General features: G+C 41.8%; 1 protein-coding gene across 4 annotated transcripts in view; it reads left to right on the forward strand.

The window, feature by feature from the left end:
* Nucleotides 1-20,614, forward strand: part of RNF150 (ring finger protein 150) — a 149,426-nt gene that overhangs the window by 67,910 nt on the left and 60,902 nt on the right. For all 4 annotated transcript variants that reach the window (XR_012042599.1, XM_072862097.1, XM_072862096.1 and 1 more), the window contains exons 2-4: nucleotides 6,317-6,567; nucleotides 13,832-13,903; nucleotides 14,327-14,409. Coding sequence is in view for 3 of the 4 variants with exons in the window: in XM_072862097.1 (XP_072718198.1) it covers nucleotides 6,317-6,567; nucleotides 13,832-13,903; nucleotides 14,327-14,409 (406 nt within the window). In the remaining variant the exon portion in view is untranslated. The remainder of the gene's footprint in view (nucleotides 1-6,316; nucleotides 6,568-13,831; nucleotides 13,904-14,326; nucleotides 14,410-20,614) is intronic.

The raw sequence follows: 20,614 nt of genomic DNA on the forward strand, positions 1-20,614 counted from the left end.
AAATTTGCTTTAAAATGTTACCCATCATCCAGATAGTACCGTAAAATCCATTCACGCAGACGCAGGCAGCAGCGGGAGCTACGGCAGGAAAGCCCTGGCACGGCTGGCAGCGCAGTAAGTCCTCGTGCGGAGCGAGCGCTGCTGAGCTCGCAGGAAGCACCGCCGCCGAATTGGCTCACGCTGCCGGGGCTGGCAGGACGCACAGACCACAGGCTCAGCCCAGGGAGGGTGCTCCAGAGCTGGGCACAGGCAGGCTGTCGAATTGTTTAGATCTATGTTTGTTTGGCTTTTTTCCAATAGTTGGTAGTTAGCGAAACAGATTCCTAAAAGTGAAATTATTTCTTCAAGAAGTAAAGGAAGAGTTGCTTAGGCTCTTGCACCCTCCTGCGAGGTTTCTATTCCTGGGCTCTGAGCAGGACTGAACACTGTCTGTCTTATCAGGGCAATTTCTGAACTCTAAAATAGTGTTTGAGTTTTCAGTTACAAAGTCTGTAAAAAGAAATACTTTAGTACTTGATTTTGATGTACAACATAAGAGAAATCCTTATTTAGATCTTGATAGGATATCTTGGAGAAGACTCTGTATGCCTCCCAAATTGGAATTCTATTCAAATAATTCAATTAATTATTTCTCTAACTGACTTCTGGCAGTTGCCAAGCATGAAGAATTAAATCGTCTCTTCTAAGATGTGTCGGAAACATACTACTTTTTAGAGCCTCCATCAAAAATTGACAAAGCATTAAAGCAGCAGCCCACCACTGCTGGGCCTGACTGCTGATTAGGAGAACAGAGGACCGTTTTCAGTATCACCCCTGAAGCTCCCAGAGCAGAATCCAGAAATATCACAGGTTTGTCAGCACAGCCTGTGGCCAGGTTGGAGAATTTATGTGCATCTTCTGGCCGTAAAATCTGTTCATTTCTTCTACAAAAGCCACTGTTACAGAACTGAAGTCTTTCTTTTCCCCTGTCACCAGTGAATAGATGGCTACACTTGAAAAAGTTTGCAATTTTGCATAAAAGCATCCCAGATGAAATGTATTTCCATAGCCAAGTACTGCATGGAGGAGGAGGGTTTGGAGAGGGTCTTCCAGGTCCTCTTCCGAAGCGTGCATTTTGCTGTTGAAAACACTCTCTGACTTGGTCGCTGCTTCGCAGCTCTGCCGTCCACCGCCACGTGTAGGTGTCAGAGGGCGGCTGGCGCCTGCTGCAGACTCGCTCTCCATCTCCCCTCGCTCCGCGGTTCCTCCTGCTGTTAGCAGTTCGTTAGGAGATGGGGCTCCTTCTCCTGCAGGCTGGGGTGAGGAAGAGCCCAGGATGACCCACACAGGAAGGTACAGTGCTTGGGGGATTCACTATATCAATGCCTATTAGTTCCAGAGCAACTCTTTGTAAGTGAACGAAGTAGCCACAGCTTGGTGCGGCTGTTGTGCCATCGATGGATTAGCCACAGGGCTACACGTTTGGCCCAGTGACTGGGAAACAAGCTGAGCCTGTCCACAGCACGCCAGCATGGCCCCTCTGGAGCCAGCAATGCCCGGGCCTGTCCAACGCCCACCGATAACCCTGCTGATGGCCCTCCTGCGTAATGCCAAGGGATGTCAGAGCCCAGAAGCAGAATAGCAGCCTGAAGACCGGCAGCATGTTTTCTCCACCCAGAAGTATTTGATTAGGCAAATACACTTCAGCAAGTTAAAGTGACTTAAGTCATCCCAAATGCCTCTAAGTTCTACCTTATTTGTTTTGTTATTGGCTCATAAGGAGAGAGCACGGGTATGTTAAATGTTTCCTAAGCCAAAAAAGAAGGAAAAAAATCCATTCACTGCAGCCTGAATACCTTTGATTTATGAATCTCTGATTCATCCTGACAGCTACTTAAAAATTCATGTCAAACTCTGCATTAATCTTGGCCAGAAAAAGAAAAGAAATGTGTTAGGTAATAAGAGTGCCACAAAATGCAGTTACCATTGTGGGTGTGTTTAATGAAAGGCATCATTAGCATTTAACTCGCCAGAGAACCATCAATACCTATGACCAGATACTTTCTCTCTTTTGAAGTCTGTTGAACAAATGTGTACTTGGGTGTAGAAATGCATCTCTAACATTGATGTCTCATTACATTATTTCCCTTCTTTAATGTGTGTAGTTTTCATGTATGTCAGAGCTTCTTGTATGTCATTAGATACTGAAACTGAGATAATACAAACATTTTGTTGTATAAGGGAGGAAAGGGAAATAAATTACTTTTTCTTTTTTTATTTTCTTCCCAATATTGAGCATATTTGAGATTAAAAACTTAGCTTAATGACTTGATTGATCAAATAGCATTCACTATAGTGCCTTGGAGAAATTATCATAAACTCAATCAGGGCTTTTTTTTAAACATTTTATTATTATTTGTCACTGATTTGGTTATTTTTTTCCAAGAATGCTTCATTACAAATGGTAATGTTTTCCAAGAAAATAACCAGATAGCCTGAAATTTGAATATATTAAGGGTTTGAATAAATAAAAGCAGCTGCTTTCCTCTTGCAATAGCTGTGTCTTCTACTTTGCATTTCTAAACACAGTTTTACATAGCATATATCCATGGCAATTTACTTAGTATCTTGTGTTTTTTAAAGTATCTTAAAAGGCCCTAGGCCCAAGGTGGCAATAGGCCATCCTGGCAGGGAGGTGGAAGGAGGAGAGAACAGAGGAGGGAGGCATGTGGCTGCACTCCTATTCAAAACCAGTTACATTTCCATCGTGAATTGAAGCCAGAAAGCTGCACTGTAGCTTAATCAGAAAGGGCAGGTGATGAAAAACAGGAACGAGATTAAATTTATCATAGAATCGTTTCAGTTGGAAAAGACCTTTAAGATCATCAAGTGCAAGCATTAGCCTAGCATTACCGAGTCCACCACTAAGCCATGTCCCCAAGCACCTCATCCAAACGTCTTTTAAATACCTCCAGGGATGGCGACTCAACCACTTCCCTGGGCAGCCTGTTCCAATGCTTGACCACCCTTTCAGTAAAGAAATTTTTCCTAATATCCAATCTAAACCTCTCCTGACGCAACTTGAGGCCACTTCCTCTCGTCCTATTGCTAGTTACTTGGGAGAAGACACTGGTCCCCACCTCTCTACAACCTCCTTTCAGGTAGTTGTAGAGAGCAATAAGGTCTCCCCTCAGCCTCCTTTTCTCCAGGCTGAACAACCCCAGTTCCTTCAGCCGCTCCCCATCAGACTTGTGCTCCAGACCCTTCACCAGCTTCGTTGCCCTTCTCTGGACACGCTCCAGCACCTCAATGTCTCTCTTGGAGTGAGGGGCCCAAAACTGAACACAGGATTCGAGGTGCGGCCTCACCAGTGCCAAGTACAGGGGCACGATCACTGCTCTAGTCCTGCTGGCCATGCTATTTCTGATATTTCTTATGCAGGAGACCACAAATTTTTTCTCCCTCCTTTTCATTACTTTACTATTAAAGAAAGATAGGACGTTACTGTGGGGCACTTGTTTTATTATTACAAAATATTAGTTTCATAACTGAACAATTGAATGTGATTATTTGCAACATGTCATATCTGGCCTGTGCCTATTATTTGCAGTTCTCTAGAAACATACTAAGTGATATTCAGTTGAATTAAACATAATTAAACATGTTAAAGTTTTTAAAGACATTTAAGATTCAAGGTAATTAACCAGTTAAGATACACCTGTATTTTCTACTGAAAATGTTTTTGTCTGTATATCCCATTTTTATAGGCTTTCAGGTAACATCATTCATGCAGCATCCTAGATTGTACTGAAGATGATGTTAGAGGTCCATACTGGACAAGTGAGTGGGTCAGAATTGTGGCTTTTGAGAGGAGTTGATGAAATTAATTTCAGTATTTTTGGCTGTGGGATTTTTCACTATGCGTTCTGTTCAGCTATGTGTGAGGTGGTTGCTTTGGTTTTCTTGTAGTGTTTTTAAAATTTTTATTTTCTTTAAAGAAAGGGAAGAGAACAAAGGAAGGCATGTGGACAGCTAAGCACTGCTCCAGACAATTTGTCTTATTGACTGCAGGAAAATTACTGGCATGGCACCAGTGCCCTTCTCAGCCACTTTGAGACTTGGCAAATTCTCCCTAGGCTGTTAGGGTAATGTTTGCATTAGCCTTTTGTAATAAACAGGTATCAGAAGAGTTGCAAACGCAGATATATCTTGGCTGCTGAAGGTGGGCTCTTACTAGACAAATAAAGGGAAATAGCTGAAAATGATTAACACTTTATGGAAGAGTATCAGCAGAAAGGTTGTTTCCTATCATGGATATCTGAAACTCTTGACTCAGCCAAACTATTGATTTCCCCCTACTCGGTGACTGGCTGGTTCGTAATCAGGAAAGCGTTATGATGGAAGGCCTCATGAGAGGAAGAGTGGTGCAGTTTGCACTTCTACTCCAAGACTTGAGAGAGGAGGGTTCAGTTCCCAGCTTTGCAGCAGATTTTGTGTGTGAGTAGCAACAGTCTGTCACAGCTATTTCAGTACCTCCAATTGATCCAGGCACCCAGCAGCATTTGATAAAGTTTCCACCACGGTTAGCGTTTTACATTGAATGCCACCCACCTGTCTGCTTTAGTATATCCAAAATCCTGCTAGACACCTCCTGGTCTTTAGTGTCTAAATACCTTTGAAAACCTGGTTTACACTTCCCAGGGGTTTTTGGTGGAGAAGTGTCTGAGCTGGACCATGAGGACCAGGGCACAGTGCTGCACCGGTGAAGCTCGGGTTGGATATCGGCTTGGAGGGGGATGCTGTTGGAAACGCAAGTCACCCTCTCACGTCTCCGTTCGCGGCCGAGCGATCCCTTCCCGCTTCCACAAATGTCCTGAAGCAGGCAGCACTTTGGCCTCCTGCCACAGTCAAAATACAGGTAGCCGTGGGGTTAATGACATGCTGGCTGATTTCCTGGGATTTCAGCTGAAATTCTGAAACCCCACCCCAGCATCCTCTCTCTGACTTCAGACACCCCCAGTTTGTACCTTTCTTTCTAAATGCCAGTTTGTGATCATTTCATATGCTGTTCTTTCTAGCACGTTTCTACATTATAATACATCCTGTTTGTCCTTAGCCGCTTAGTGCAATTCAGGATTTGACTATTGCAAAACATAGCTTAGGTGTAAAAATTGTCTACATATGTGTTTTGTGAAGTGGAAGAACAAATATCCCTAATATTAAACTGTAAAGCAGTGATAGTTTATTTATAAACCCAGAAAAGGCATTTAACAAGCTGCCCAACCCCAGATAATTTCAGCCTGTATTTGTCACGTACATAGGGGACATAAAATTATGAAAGGAAAATAGTTTCAGCAGCATGTGATGCAAGTAAAATGAAACAGCACTGTACAGGAAGGAAAGTTGGTGCAGAGTGGAGGCTTGATAGATCGGTGGAGGGCCCATTTCACAGGCTCATGGCTTCAGAAAGATCGACAGGACTGTAGGAAGTCCCTGCCCACCCCACTAGTGGACACCCCTTTGCCGCCTCAGCTGTTCTGACTCGCGTCCTTGTGGGGCCATGCTGCAAACTGTTGGGGGCTGATCTGGGCTGCAGTAGCATTTTTTGTGGAACAAAACAGCGCTCTTGACTTTAACCTTGCATCAGTTGGTGAGTCCAGCTCCCAGCAAGGGCTACCAAACGTCTGCGTGGGCTCGCGCTGTGGGGAGCGTCTGGCAGCACGGGGCAGCAGCTGATATCCCAGCCAAAACCAGGACACCTGGGAACATGTCAAGCTGCTCTTGTCCCTTCAGACTTCTCTTGTTGCCAGCCCCAGGCGAGGGCAGTGATGCTTTGGCCCCTTCGGGCTATGAAACCATGTGGGGGTCTGTGATTGAAAGTATTTCTGATCTGAATGCGGAGTTTGGAGGGGCTTCTCTGACAGACTTGTGACCCTGCAAAATGGGCTATGATAAATGTATATGGAGTGTTGAATGGAAGGATGCTGGCTGCAGGATGTCTCCCTTTCTGCAGTGCTTACAGCAATATCGTCTAGATAAACCTCAGTAGCACTGGAAATCTGTGTTTATGTCAACCCCTGAAACACATTTTATGTATCTCACCAAGGTTAGTTTATAGAAACATGCTGTGTAACTGGTTCCAGTTGAAACCTTCACCAGATCCATCTGACTTACCTCTTGGTGAAAACCAGCAGGAGAAAGGGGAGCTTTTTTGTGACTGTTTTGCCTTTTTTTTTTTTTTTTTTTTTTTGGGCCTTGCTACATCCTCGTGTCATTTTCTTACATGGTGATCCCTTGTTTTACTTAAGGTTTCTTTTCTCTCTCTCCTGTCTGATAGGTCTAGAAGATGTTGTAGCAATAATGATTCCTGAACCCAAAGGAAAAGAGATAGTGAGCCTCCTGGAGAGGAACATTACTGTGATGATGTACATAACCATTGGGACACGCAACTTGCAGAAGTATGTCAGCCGGACCTCTGTGGTTTTCGTTTCCATCTCCTTCATTGTGCTGATGATCATCTCGTTGGCATGGTTGGTCTTCTATTACATCCAGCGATTCCGCTACGCAAATGCCAGAGACAGAAATCAGGTGAGCAGTGCTGGAATGGCTGTTTGTGTTTCCAAAAAATCACCATGGAATTCAGCTTAAAAGTAAAATTTGAGGAAATTGTGAAAGTGTGGTAAAAAACAAAACAAAACAAAAAATGAGACCGTGAAAAGAATGGGGATTAAAAAATGCCTGTATTTGGGAAAAGCCAAGACTTCTGTCAATATAGATGGGATTCAGGAAAAAAAGAAATTAATATAGTGTGTGTGTGTGTGTATATATATATATATAAAATGGGGGTTTTCCCCTGTGCAAAACACACAAAAAATAGACAGAAAGTTGATAATGTTTATTAGCAAAAAGATTGCCTTAGTACATATAGCCAAGTGACATAGAAATGTGTATAACTAACGACCCTTGGTCAAAATTATGACTAAAATATAGTGAGGTATGTGAATGTCTGTGTGTGAAACAAGAGTTCACGATAAGTGAAGAAAGAAAAAAAGAACAGAGAGTGTTTTCATTTTAATACTTCTTTAGAAGGGTCTTGGGCTTGAAAGGCAAATGTGTCTCTTCATTTGACAGTGATCAGTGCACATATAAGTGCTGTAGTGATAGCCACCAATATTATTAAACCATTGCTTTTGGTTTTGGCACCTTGTCCAAAGCCCCTGAAAGAGATACAAAACCTATAGAGCTGGAGAGAAGTCAACAGCAGTGGGAATGAGCCCTAGGTCCTGAGGTCCTCTGGATTTATAGAGCACTGTGCATCTTTATTGTAGTTCAGCAATGAATAATAATAGCAATGTTAATAATAAATTTAATATTTTCTTGTCTGGTTGCAACTATCGGGATCAGCAGAACTGTGAAGCTGTGGCTTCTACATTTCATTCTAATGGTACAGTAGAAAATGTTATCAATGTATGAAATCTGAGGAGATAACAATTTTACTGCAGGGAAAAAAATGCCCTGTAATTCAGAGATGTTTCTGGACCCTTTATAAGTTACTGTTGGGGCAGGGGGAGGGTTGCCTTGCTTGCTCTGCAGAAAAAGTAAAATGGAGAGTGTTAATAATCATCTTGTAGATAAAAGTACTGCCACACACTCTGTAATGTATACTTAACGTATGGGGATCCCTCACCCTCCTCCATTGAAATTCAGGCATCCTCTGAGATAGAGAGCAGCTGCTCCGTATTTACAGACAGAAAGAATATATTTTCCTTTTAAATATACAGTATGAAATTTTGGATAGCAAGAATGAGACTATCCGAGCTGGAATTTGAACATCACTGGCAGCAGATTCACTGTGACTGTAACGGCTGTGATAATTTTTAGATGCTTTGGCTACAAAAGCACATGTGTGCTTAATTTATATATGCGAGTACCATAAGCGTGCTTTCAATCAAGTAATTATACAGGCAGATTAGTAGTGTAAATAGACATACATAAACATGAAACCCAGCAAAATAAGAAGCTCATTCAGGTAATATGCTATAGTTTGGAACTGATAGATTTATATATTCAAGCAGACTTCCTTTTCAGTATTTTCTTTCCAAAGTTTGAACAAGACTAATGTCCACAAGCAATTGTCCTGTGCAGAGGTTTTAATAACTTTGTTGTTATACTAGTTCTGTTCTTCAGAAGAATAAGAAAGCATGCCTCCTAAGCAATTATTTATTACTAATTTTTTGCCAAAGCTGTAGTAATGATATGGGGCAAACTAGAGTTTCTTCATGTACTTTCTTCATCCAGCTTTGCGTGACATCTCCTCTAATCTCTTTATTAGCTCTTTTCGTATGAAAAATGGTAGTGATATACAGATAAAGGTCAACCATTTGTGTTAATGAGTTGCTGTGGTTTGTTTCTTCTCTTTTAGTCCTAGCTATGGAATATAGTGATGTAGGTAGTTCAGAAGAGGTCAGTTTGCTTTGCCTTTTCCATGAGGGTTCCTCTCTGTTTCCCCTAAAGTTCTACTTGTTTGCGGTTTTTTTTGACACATCTTCTTGTAGCACAAGGATGGGATCACAAAGTTCTATGTTAGTATCTTGGATATTCAGATATATACAATAAAAATTGTTTGTGTTGCTTTGCTGGAGCAAGATTATTTTGTCATTGCACTCAAAAGCTTTTGCCATTATAACTTGCATATCTGTTTGTATGAAGGTATTGTGCTTACTCGTCAGAAAGCCTTGCATGTGTTGTAAGCACTTTCATTGCTGGCCAACTTTAGGAAGGATGCTTCCTTCTATTTGTATTTGATGTACTCAGGCTAAAGTTTATCCAAAGGTTGAAATGTTGGGATAAACAGAGCACCAGATGAAGGGGGAGCCAGCTGGCCTATTCAGAGAAAGTTGTGCTATCAGTTCCTACCCTGCAATGTGATAAAATCTAACTGTGCAGACTGACTGCCCTGTTCTGAAAGTGTGAAAAACTGTGACTCATTTATTCGACTTCGGTTAAAATAATTTAAAAAAAAAATTTAAAAGCTTAAATTAATTTTGACATCTGAATGATTTAAAAATCTCACAGTTTTAAAACAGGGGCTTGCGAGGGCCTATGTTTTCTGTGTCAAATAAGAACCTATGCCTACATGTTTGTTAACCTCCATCATGCGTGCGCTTCCTAGGTTTGGCTGATACTGGAGTTGCTACCAGGAGCAGTTCAGCCCCCTGTGGGTTGGTAGTCTGGGCACTGTGCCTAGGGAATGGGATGATGTGACTGACTGCAAAATATGATTGGCAGAAAAAGCCATTATCTCCAAGCAGGAGGGGTGTTGCACTGTTACATGAAAGCAAGATTTCTGAACATCTTTCCTTGGTCACTCCAAGTATCCCTAAGTCATCTTCCATTTTGCCTCTTCCAAGCTGACCCATTGTAACTATGTCTTCCTTTCATGCAAAACATGGTGTGTCCTTTTGTCAAGCCTCATAACCACCTTTGCCTCCTTGTCCTCTTTTATATGGTGACCCTCCTTTCCAGGCCCACTTCCCTTCTTGCACACAGCATAAGTTGCTGATCAAGCAGTAAACCCAAAAGGAACTGACTTAATTATCCATCAAGAAAGCAACGAGTCCAGCTAGTGAGAGAGGCAGCTAGAAAGACTGAAGAATCTCCTGGAATCATTTCCTGTGACTCCCCAGTGAGATGAAGCCTGGACATACAGCATGTACATCTTCAGCCACCACTCTTCCTCACCGTGTGTGCAAAATCCAGGTTCATGTGCCAGAAGGAAGACACAGCTCACTCCAGTTAGGTGCCTGATTTTGATAAGCAGAGAATCAGGACCTCAAGGATTCTCGCTGAATGCCCTTGCCTGTTCGTCCCAACTTGGCTGGGAGTTAATGCAGTGGAGCACAAAACTGTCTTCCGTTATGGGCTTGTGCACCTGCAGCCAAGGTGTCAGCTACCAATATGGTTAGATTTCAATTTTGAGTTTAATACATTTAATTTTTCAGAGTATCTCTAGCACAGACAACTGTATGGTACATGTGGAAGTAGAAGATAGGTAGTAATATTCGCATGGATGAAAATCCAAGGCCTCCTCTTTTTTTCCCACCTAACAAGGTGCCCAGGAAGTAGGTGGTTGCCCTGATGAGACACCATTTTGCTATCAAGAGGATAAATTTATGTAAGGAAAGCACAGGCAATCTGCTTCCTCAGCTGCTTGTTCCTGGAGCCCTTCTGAAGATGAGAGAGTTTCTCTGTGAAAGACTGTGGGAATTGTTTGCATCAAAAGACATCAGCTTGCAGAGCTAATTGAAAGCAGTTTGGAATTATGTGACAAGTTAAGTCCTGGAGATAATTCAGCAAAATATGACTTGCTGTCTCAGCCCTGTAACAGCCAGGATACAGGCTTTAAAAAAAAAAAAAACACAAACAAACAAACAAACAAAAAAACCCCAACCAACAACCCTGTCAGTGTGTCAGATTTCGTATTTCACCAGTAATAGTAGAGTTCTCTTTGTTGTCTGTGAGATGGGAAGATGGTGAGGGGATGATGTTTAAGTGCCAGACCTGTTGACCATGTTTCTTTCCTGTCGTTTCTTCCCATTGGTTTCTTGTTAAGAAGTTTTCTGTAAAGTCATTTTGAAACCAGGTGGGCTCCATGAGTTTTGCAGGACAGTGAAAGCCAAAGCAGGCAATGATCGCATTGGGGCTGAGGAGTGTCCTGTACATCCTGGGTTAATCTCCAGTGAAGGATCTACTTTAGTATGTGACTGGCAGCACGTGGAGAGTCAAGCAGTTACCTGAGAAGGAAGACTGCTGGCCGTGGCTTTGAATTAGAGTTCTGGGCCATTGAATAGGCAAATCAATCTTTGAAGCAGTCTTGGGAAGATGCTTCCCATGATGAAGTCCACAAACTTTATCTGCGGTACAGGAGATGTGTCTGATACCTCGTCCTGATGGTGTGCTTCATTCTGTGCAAGGCACAAGGCGATCTCCTCCCTGCAAAGGTGGTAGTTTAGTAAGGCCATTAAGAGAGAAGCACTTACCGTAATTTCTCTTCCACAGCATCTACGGTCATTTACTTCTTCAGGAACAGACAAGTGATGCTTTCCATGCTACTGTCTGTCCTTTTGAACTAGTATCACCATCTCCACAAGACCACTGCATCTGATACGCTTAACTCCTTCCAGTCCAGTACTGAATGTTGCAGCCTTGCTAATGAGATTATGAGATTTATGACTGTAAATCTCTAAGCCTCACTTGAAACCCTTAAACTATTGTAATGCCTCTTATCTTTTAGGGGAAATCATTGGTTAGTGATAGCATGCCTTTCCTTCAACTGGAAGAGTCCTTTGAAAGTATGACTTTACTCCAAGGTATTCCTGTTCTTTCAAAAACTAAATTATTCTCATTTGCATGTAAGTCATGAACTTGTCTATTTAAGATAGATAAGAGAAAGCAAACATGAAAACAAGCAGATCAAAGATGTACATGAGTCTTTAATCTTGTCCTTTCCCCTTGAAGAACGTGCAAAAAAGAACTGAGACATTTCATTAGTTTAAGTAATAATAATGATAAAAAGGAATCACAAGCAATTCCTGAAGCAGGACATAATGGCTCTTGTCTTGCTGTATGTTATCAGTCTGTCTTTGATTTACATTAAAGAAACAAATAGCTGGCAAGAAATGTTTCCAGCTCTAGTCTGATCCCTTTATTTAAGGGAGACTGTGAGAAAAATGTACCACAGAAGAGATGATGTATAACTACAAGATACTCCCTCACATGTAATAATTAGTTATGCTGGAAAGCTCATATGTAAATCTCATATTATAGCCAAGATCATTTTCACCTCTTTAGCCAGATCTGAAATTGCTCTCTGCTTTCAGTATTGCATGCATTTTGTCAGTCTTCCATGTCTTTCCAATCCAATAAGCTTACTCTCTAAATCTAATTCAGTGATTTTAATTGAATCTGAAGAACAAAGTGGTAATTTATTAATTGTATCTGCATGGCGATTAGGTCTCAATTTACAAACTACATCCAGCTTCCTTCCAATTTTGGCTTCATGCTCTCACCCCCTCCAGCTGGAAACCCTTCCTGCTGACAGGCCCCTCTGAACTCCAGCACGGGTGTTGTTCCCAGCCCGAAAAGTTGAATGTCTTCTGAGTCACCAAAGCTCCTAAGTCTCCCTCCTATCTAACAGCACATGGCTGGAAACATGGATGGGGAGAGGAGGTGAAGAGAAGAGTTTAAGTCATTTATTGGTGGCAAATTGGGATGCACTGTATCATGAACTGTTATAAAACTGACAAGAAGACATCGGAGTATGTGTTGCTGCGTGAAGCTGTACGAGAAAGGCATGAAAAAACTGGAGAGAGCCCGGAGGAGGGTCACCAGTATAGTCTGGGGACAGGAGCACACGACATCTGAGGAGAGGCGAGGGAGCTCAGCTTGCTAAGCCGGGAGGGGAGCAGAGGAGGAGGAAGGGCTCTGCTTGCAGCCTCCAGCTGCATAACGGGGTGTGAGACGAGGCAGAGTCAGACTCTTCTCGGAGGTGCACAGAGAGAGGACAAGGGTAATGGTCACAAATTACAACAAGGGAAATTCCATTTGTATGTTTAAAAAAAAAAGAAAGACTGTGAGCGTGGTTAAGCACTGGAACAAATTATCCACAGAGGTTGTGAAATCTCCCTTCCTGGAGATATTAAAAACTTGACTGGACTCAGCTCTGACTTTGAAGTTGACCCAGCCTTGAGCAGGGTGTGGAAGTACGTAACCTCTCAAAGACCTTTCCAGCCTGTGAGTCTGTCTCCAGATCGCCTCATCGTTGGGTTAGCACAAGTGAGCAGCCAAGGCCTTGGAGCACTGGTTCGGGCACAAGCTCAATAGCACAGGGTGCAGAGGTAGCACCGCTGAGCAGCGATTGCATGAGCTGCCCCATAATGTTCTCAGCCTCCTGCAAGAGGCAGGCATCTCCATCTCCAGCATCTGAGAGCAGGGTGTTTTGTGTCAGGCTGTTATTACGTACTTCAGTCCTGAGTGGCTGTGACCCTGCCAGCACAGTAACAGTGTTTTGGAAATATGGGAGAAGAGTCAGGAACATCACATGGTAAGCAATTCATTGTCCACTGGAGGGAAAGATAGAAAGGCAAAGAACAAGCAAATGGTTATGTATGGATAGGATGTTACTGCAGGACTATATAGTGCTTTACCTGTAAGAAACTGCAGATGCTTTCGCCTCGTTTTTATACCTTGCATTGCTCCTATAAAGTAGGCAACTCTGTATTGCAGGAAAAGAGAACAGCAGAGAAGATTAGTCATGTTTTTCGTGGTTAACAAATTAACAGCTCACTTTCAGCACTTACATCTTGCTGAAGATGATGAACTAGTTCTAGAACAGCATAAGAATAAAGACCACCTGAATCTTAAGTCCAGTGTTCACTCTGCTTACTAGCCCAGGCCTCATTTAATAATGCATTTTTTACAAGTGTCATTAAAAAAAGAGAGGGAAGAAGTAGGATACCCAAATAGTGGACTTGTTACATACATCGCTACTCACTGGAATAGTAAAGGTGCAGTAGTGTAGCATCATGATGGGCTCACATGCAGTCTCCACTGGAACTCCATTAGAGTAGCTTTGCCTCATTGGCCATAGGCTACCAGCGAGCCTAGCATAACTACTGTGCCCTTATTGGGAATAACAGCATGACTGACCTCATCTGTTTATATTTATACAGCACTGTCCTGTTTCATGTACAGTCACTTCAGATTATTAAGAAGCCTAGGGAGAAAAGGTGATGATTTCTGCATGAATCTTGCATGAGATACTCTTTATTTAAGAGCAAATTTTGTATTACAGCGCCGGCTTGGAGATGCTGCAAAGAAAGCAATCAGCAAGCTGCAAGTCAGAACAATCAGGAAAGGTGATAAGGTAATTTCTCGAATTGCTCATTACCAAATGAAACTCTGCACTGAGGATTCCTTCAGACCACTGGGACAATGAGGCAGAACAGAAATGGCAATTGCTTATTTAGCTACTCGGTGTACTTCAGGTGGGGGAGGAATACTGGTAAGCAATTTACGGATGGAATGGAGTAGGGAGAGAAGAAGGTGATTCTGTGAAGATGCAGAAAATCCTGAAAGTTAAAACATGCTAACTAAATCTGCATGCTTCGCAGGGCAAGTTTCCAACTGGAAATGCGTTAGGAAAAACCTGACTTGCTTGTCTTGAAATGCATTATTGGATTTGCAGCATGCATCAGTGGCCGTTTTACTTTTTCACATAGGCTCTTGTATGAAGAGATTAGCTGACAAAATCAAAAAATAAAAATGATGAATGTTCTCTTTCCTGTAGGAAACTGAGCCAGACTTTGATAACTGTGCTGTTTGTATTGAAGGCTACAAGCCCAATGATGTTGTCAGAATTTTGCCTTGCAGGTAAGTTGAAGGTTGAAGGTGCTTTTAGCTCTGATAGTCTCTCTACTTCAAGACAGGCTCTGTTCTCACAGTATTACGCTGATGAGATTACCTGAGATCTTGGGGAGGGAAGGGTGAGTTTATCATTTTGATTTATTCAAAATCTGTTCTGTAAAGATATCTGAAATGCCTCTTTATTCAACTTGAAGTGGAAGTGGTATTAATGGTGGTGAGAACCTGAGTTTAGCATGGTAGTCAGAAATTTTGTCTGATCTGGGCCTATTACAAAGCCTTCAGTAGGATTTTTAACTAAAGGTTTTGATTCCTCTATTTTGCTCACTGGTTTTATATCAGTCCAGAATAACTCCCTTAGAAGAATGTGCCCCTGACTTCAAGGTGTGCCCTGGGCACAGCAGCCAGGCATAGAGCGGGCTCCTGCTCCCCATGCAGCCACTTCTTTTGCTTTCCTGGGCCATGTCCAGGCACTGAGAAAGGGATGACTTCTATCCAAAAAAAGATCCCAGCCATAAAAAGAGTTATGCTGAGTAAAAACAGTAAAGCAAAAAGGGAATGTGACAAAGACCACATTATCTATTGCTGCCATGAAAATATTCTCAGGCATATGGGACATGGAGGTGACAAGAAGAGCTTTTGGGCTTGTTCTTTCTCTTTTCTTCCCCTCATGTGAACGTGCCCTGTGCAGCACATACACTTGCGGTGATGTGACACAGGAGCACAGCCTCTTGCCACCTGTAACAGCTCTATTCATCTCTCTGTGCCATTGTATTGACATCTGTGAAGTGTTAGCTAATGAAGGATTTCTCTAAGGAAATGAATTTCTTAGGAAATTCCTTAGGAACAGTGGTTCCCCTAGGAGAGCAAGAGCAAGTGTTTGATTTCCCTAGAAATAGGAATCTCAAGTGCTGTACATACAGAGCAGAGATTTTTTTTTTTTTAATAGAGTTTCTTTCTTCTCCTGCAGACATGTTCACAGCTTGAGAAACTGAAATATTTGTTTCTTTTCCTGCTACGTTGTTCCCTAGTAGATATTTGAGTGTTACAAGCTGTCCGTTTCTGTTTGTTCATGTGACTCATTAAATCTATTTACTGCCATCACTAAATGGCAAATAAAAAGCAACAGATTAATCATAAATTTGACCTACTGTAAATCCCCCACAATGACAAATTGCATGTGAACTCTTTTTTTTCTACAAACAGACACAAACGCATCACTTCATGAGGCAGAAATACAGAAAAATGAGAAATTACCAGAAAATGTGGACCTTGGTTTGACATCAAGCCTGTTTTCATAGAAGCATAATAAAGCTTGGAAATTTTGCATGATAGAGACAGGCAGGTTTTGGAGGTAGTTATACAGCAGCAAAAAATATGTCTAAGCTCTAGCTTTCACTTGTGTCTCGCCTCATAATTCAATGAGGCTCCAGTCAGACTTTGTCATCCACAGTGTTGAGTCAAGCAGAGTGAATAGGAAACACATAGTTAACAGGTGATGCTCAGTTCTTGGCTGACTTAAAAGGTCGCCTAGAAAATGACTCATGCTAAAAGGTTAGCAGCCACAGAACTGTCTTGTAAAATTCTCACAGTTTGAGCCTCAGCAGTTTTGAATTATAGAAACTCAAAGATCTTTCTCAAGCAGCTACTTCACAAGCCCTGGCTTTCCTGCTACACAAATTGTGAGGGCAGTATTTTACACATGTGCATGGCTTTGGACTTCCAAAACAGGAAATGGTAGTCATGATTCTTTCTGCTATTGTCAGCCTCATCTCCTCCTCAAAAAAAAAAAAAAAAAAAAAGTAGATTAATTTCTGTCTCTGTTAAGTGAGTAGGAAAGTGTTATATCTTGATGAAGACCTACAGACTCTGTAGGTTTCTTCCTCCAGCATCCTTTTCCTCCAACTGTGTGCAGTTTCTAGTATGGGAACTTCATTAGGCTGCTGTTTAATAAAAGGCTGGCATTTCACCAAGCCTTACAGAAGCCAGCACCATATGACACCAGTTCTGGCTGACCTTAGTGTTTCTATCCGGGAGGTGCTCAAGATGTAGAACTTTTTACCTGCAAAGCCAAATACGCCCCAAGAGCTTCACATGAAAGATTCTGCTTTGTACTGCAGGCAGTACTGGGAAAACCACTGCTAGCAGGCACACTCTGTATAAAGCCCTGTGTATCTTGAGATTTCTTTTTAAGGCTAGTGGAGCCTGAATCTCCTAAGAAATGGGTACCAAAAATCCACCAGCCAATATTGCAGTGGATGAGCTCTGAAGTCATATAGATACATGTTTACTAGTACTTACGCTGTTTCCCCAAATGTCCTCTCTTTTCTGTTGGCAGAGAGCAGGCACTGGGATAGCCTGTTGTTACGTATCCTGCTCTGGAGAGCTAGGAGGAAAATTCCAGTTAACTTGTGCTTCTTCCTCTCTGTCCTCTTTAGCCAGCTCCCACAACTGACTGTATTAATAAACTTCACTCTACAGAATGTATTAAATAAATAAGGACTGACACTTGATTAAAAAAAGTGTTGGCTTGCAGCTGGTTCTATGTTTAATGGTAGCAAGCATCACTGAAGTTATCTTTGAGGGCATTGACACAACATCAAATGTAACCAAGTTCATTGTTCCCAGAGTGACATCTCTTGTCAAAGCCCTAGTTCCTTCTGCTTGTCCTCCATCTCTAGCTTCAAAACACCTTTGTCTTTTCTGCTCTGGCTTTGGAGAAGTTACTGGTGCTGCTGCTCCCAGTGTGTGCCTTTTATTAAACTTTTACTAACTTTACTAAACTTCCACAGAGAGGCAAGGCGATTCTTTCAACCGCATCTCTACTGAGTTCTTCATAAGCTCTGTTTTTTCGTTGTTTCATTTCTGTCACCAATAAACGTGCTTTCTGACGCCGTTCCAGCTCTTCCCCTTCCCCTGAACCTTCACTCCATGAACAACTGTGATTTCAGAGACTGCTTCACTCCTTTCTCTTTTTATTAGCCCTCTGTGAAAATTATTTCATCACACACATTCTTCCCTTCGATTCCTTCCTCTCATTTACCCTCATCATCATCTTTTGTCCTTCCTTCTTCCTCTAAAAATAAACAAATAATACCATACATGCACCCCCAAAAGCCCAAACCTTCTCATTGGGTTACTACAGTGCTGCTCAGTCTCTCACCAAAACCCTTCTCAATCCTCCGCTTCAGCCCTATGTCTAATCCAGGCAACCAATGCTCTTACTCAGGGTCCCTAGGGATGTACCTCTCTTTCTGCTTTTGTCCCCTTTTCTCTTAGCTCACGCTTTTCTTCTGAGAAAAATTACATGACTGCTAGGTTTGTTTGTGTGCAATTTGGAAAGTTGGGACTAGGAGTAGAAGGTGGGAGGAGAACGGTTTCCCTTAATCTGGAAAAAAAGCTTCTCAAAATTGTCAGCAAGCTGAAAGCTTTACAATAGTTTTACAACAATCAAATTATTACTTTAATTTTGGGCTGAGCCCAAAATGAAATTTTTTTTCTCGTATGATTAAAATTGCAGCTTTAAAGAACTTTTAAATACATTTCAAACAAAAGTAATCTCCAGTTAAAAAATACGAAGTGCTATTTAGGTAACAGTAAATGAAATGCTCTGGGATTTTGAGGTTCCTTTTCTTTCTTTGTGCTCTGTGAGCTTTACACAGCTGCGTGCAGTTGCAGAAGAGTGCAGGAGGGATCCCAGGAGGCCACCACCTCTGGAACGGCACAGGGGCACTGGCCATGCACGTCTCGTTCTTAGGAGTTTTTTCCAACACACTCTGCAGTCTCCCGGGATGAAGACTCTGCAAATTCCCCTGATAATTTATTGCAGTGCTTCACTACCCTGACTGTGGTGAAGCTTTTCCTGTTGTGTAACCTGGATCTCACTTGCTGCAGTTAAACACATCGTTGTGTCTCTTATCCCTAGGAGAGGTGAAGAACAGTTGTTTCCTTTCTCCTTATGGAAGCCATTGTTTTGTATGAGGATTGTTATGACATCTCCTCTCCTCACCTTCCTCTCTCTCAACTATCAATTACAGTTCTTTTGAGAAACTTTTCAGCCCATCCAAATCAACATAGTTTTGCAATGCATGTGGTTGCACACAACAGAAGAAAAACACTTTTTTTTTTCTAGCTCTGACTTTGTCAAAGCCATGTCCCGAGCCTGTGCTTGAAACATCTCTCTCACTGCCTCCCTGTATGGGTCATTACTTCTGAACCCATCCATGAGGCCTCTACCCTCTCCTTCCTTTTAAAACTTCCATCAGTCAGAACTGCAGAGGGAGAGGGATCTTTGGTGCAGTTAATCTTTTTCCATCTTTGTCTTAGCATGTGACAGTGAAATATTGCAGTTGCTCTCTCATCTTACTTTGTGCTGACCCTTATCTTGCCTGAATTTGGATGATAAACTTATCAGGGCACCAAACAATTCACAATTTGTTGAAAGCCATAAGCATGTATATAGTGCTGTAGCTAATAACGAATAAAATAAACTGTCAAATCCAAATCTGCAAAGCCTGCCACCTCACTTCTCTGCACAAATGTTTACGTGTTCAAAAATAGATATTATGAGCGCTCTAATTACGTAGTGTGGTACAAAAATTGAAAAATGCAGATCTTTATCTGATTTTCAATAACATTCCATTTTTCTGTAGATTTCTGTCAAATAATCAAGTTCCTTCTGTTCTACATATTAAATCTGAAACTAATAGAGCCATAATACAGTGTGCTAATTTAGTATTGAGAAGTGCAAAGTGACATGATCTGTCATGTATTTAAATTACTTGGCATTGGTAGGATCTCTTTTAGAATATTGTTTTTTGAAGCCAACTTTAGGAACACTAAACTTCAGTTTTGAAAGTCTTTAAGGCATGAAATTTCCAAGCTTTTGGTGATTAACAAACATTATGAAATGCTGTAATATGGACCACAGCTTGACTGAGATTTGCAAAGCTTGAACTTGAAAACAAAAGGAGACTTTCTAGTCTATGGTAAAATGGCTTGATAGAAGTTATGTATTTTTTTATCCAAAACAGATTTTGAAAATCTGTTTTTTTTCCAAAAGAATAATAAATATCTCAGATTTTGTAAATGTACGGATTATTTTGGCACAAATGTGCTTCAGATGCTTGCAGTTGAACACACTTGTTTATAAATTTGAGTATCTAATTAAAGAAAACCAGTCACTATCAAGAATGTCATAGTTACTTCAAACAGCTGAAAAGCAAGACACTGACTTTCAGTACCCTCCATGAATTAACCACACCCAAGGAATTCTGTTGGTTAGACTTCTAAATGTAAAATTAAATTACACATGCCTGAGGACTGTATCTTTATGCTTTCACCTGTTCAGAACGCTTGCCTGGTGATGTGCTGAATATGTCCCTCCTGAGATAAAAGGAAGGAAGAGTCATGCAGGACAGAGACCGGAATTTGGTGCATTGTGTTTTCACCCAGTAAAGCAAGTCTTGTTTGGAAGGAGGGTTGTGAACTTTAGTAGCCTCAGTAAAGTAGTGGTTTAAACTTCAAGTATCACGACACTTCCTTTGTGTTAATCATGTTGACGTACAGGATCAGATGAGGTTTGACAAAGTTTGGTATTGCAGCCAACTGATATAATTAGATGAGGTCAAACTTCCAAGAACAGATTTGCCCTTTCTCATAGTTGTGTGAAGTCAGACCAAGTACAGGAATGTGATAATTTGCCATGTAGCTTTGTTTCACAAAGGACCTGTTTCTTCTAGAAGTAGTGAGAAAAAACATTGCAGTGAAAAGAACAAGATTCTGAGATTTCACACAGTTTTGGCTTTGAATTTCTAGAGTTGCTTAGGCCTGAAGCCAGCTAGTAAGCCAGCCAGCTAGTATGTGGGCCGATACCATGTTAGTAAGAGCCAGGGTTGCAAATCGATATTGGTGAAAGTGCACCTCAGTATCTTCCATCAAGTTGAAAGGCCATGTGTTTCTTGTGTGAGAGAGGCCACGACACAATACAGCAGCCAACCCATTCAGCTGAATGCGTACCACTTAAATACTTAAACTTATTTTGGCACATTAAGTGATTCTGGCTTTCTCGGAGATTGCATTTCGTCGTGGAGGCTGGTGTGTGTCCTGCTGCAGGCGCAGCCCCGGGCAGCTGGGAGCTGTGCCCACCCGCGGTTACCCGGTGGGTCGTATGGCTGCGCTGTACGAGCGATGCACGTGGGGCAGTGACAGCACG

This window comes from Ciconia boyciana, chromosome 5, assembly GCF_034638445.1.
Source record: "Ciconia boyciana chromosome 5, ASM3463844v1, whole genome shotgun sequence".
NCBI lineage: Eukaryota > Metazoa > Chordata > Aves > Ciconiiformes > Ciconiidae > Ciconia > Ciconia boyciana.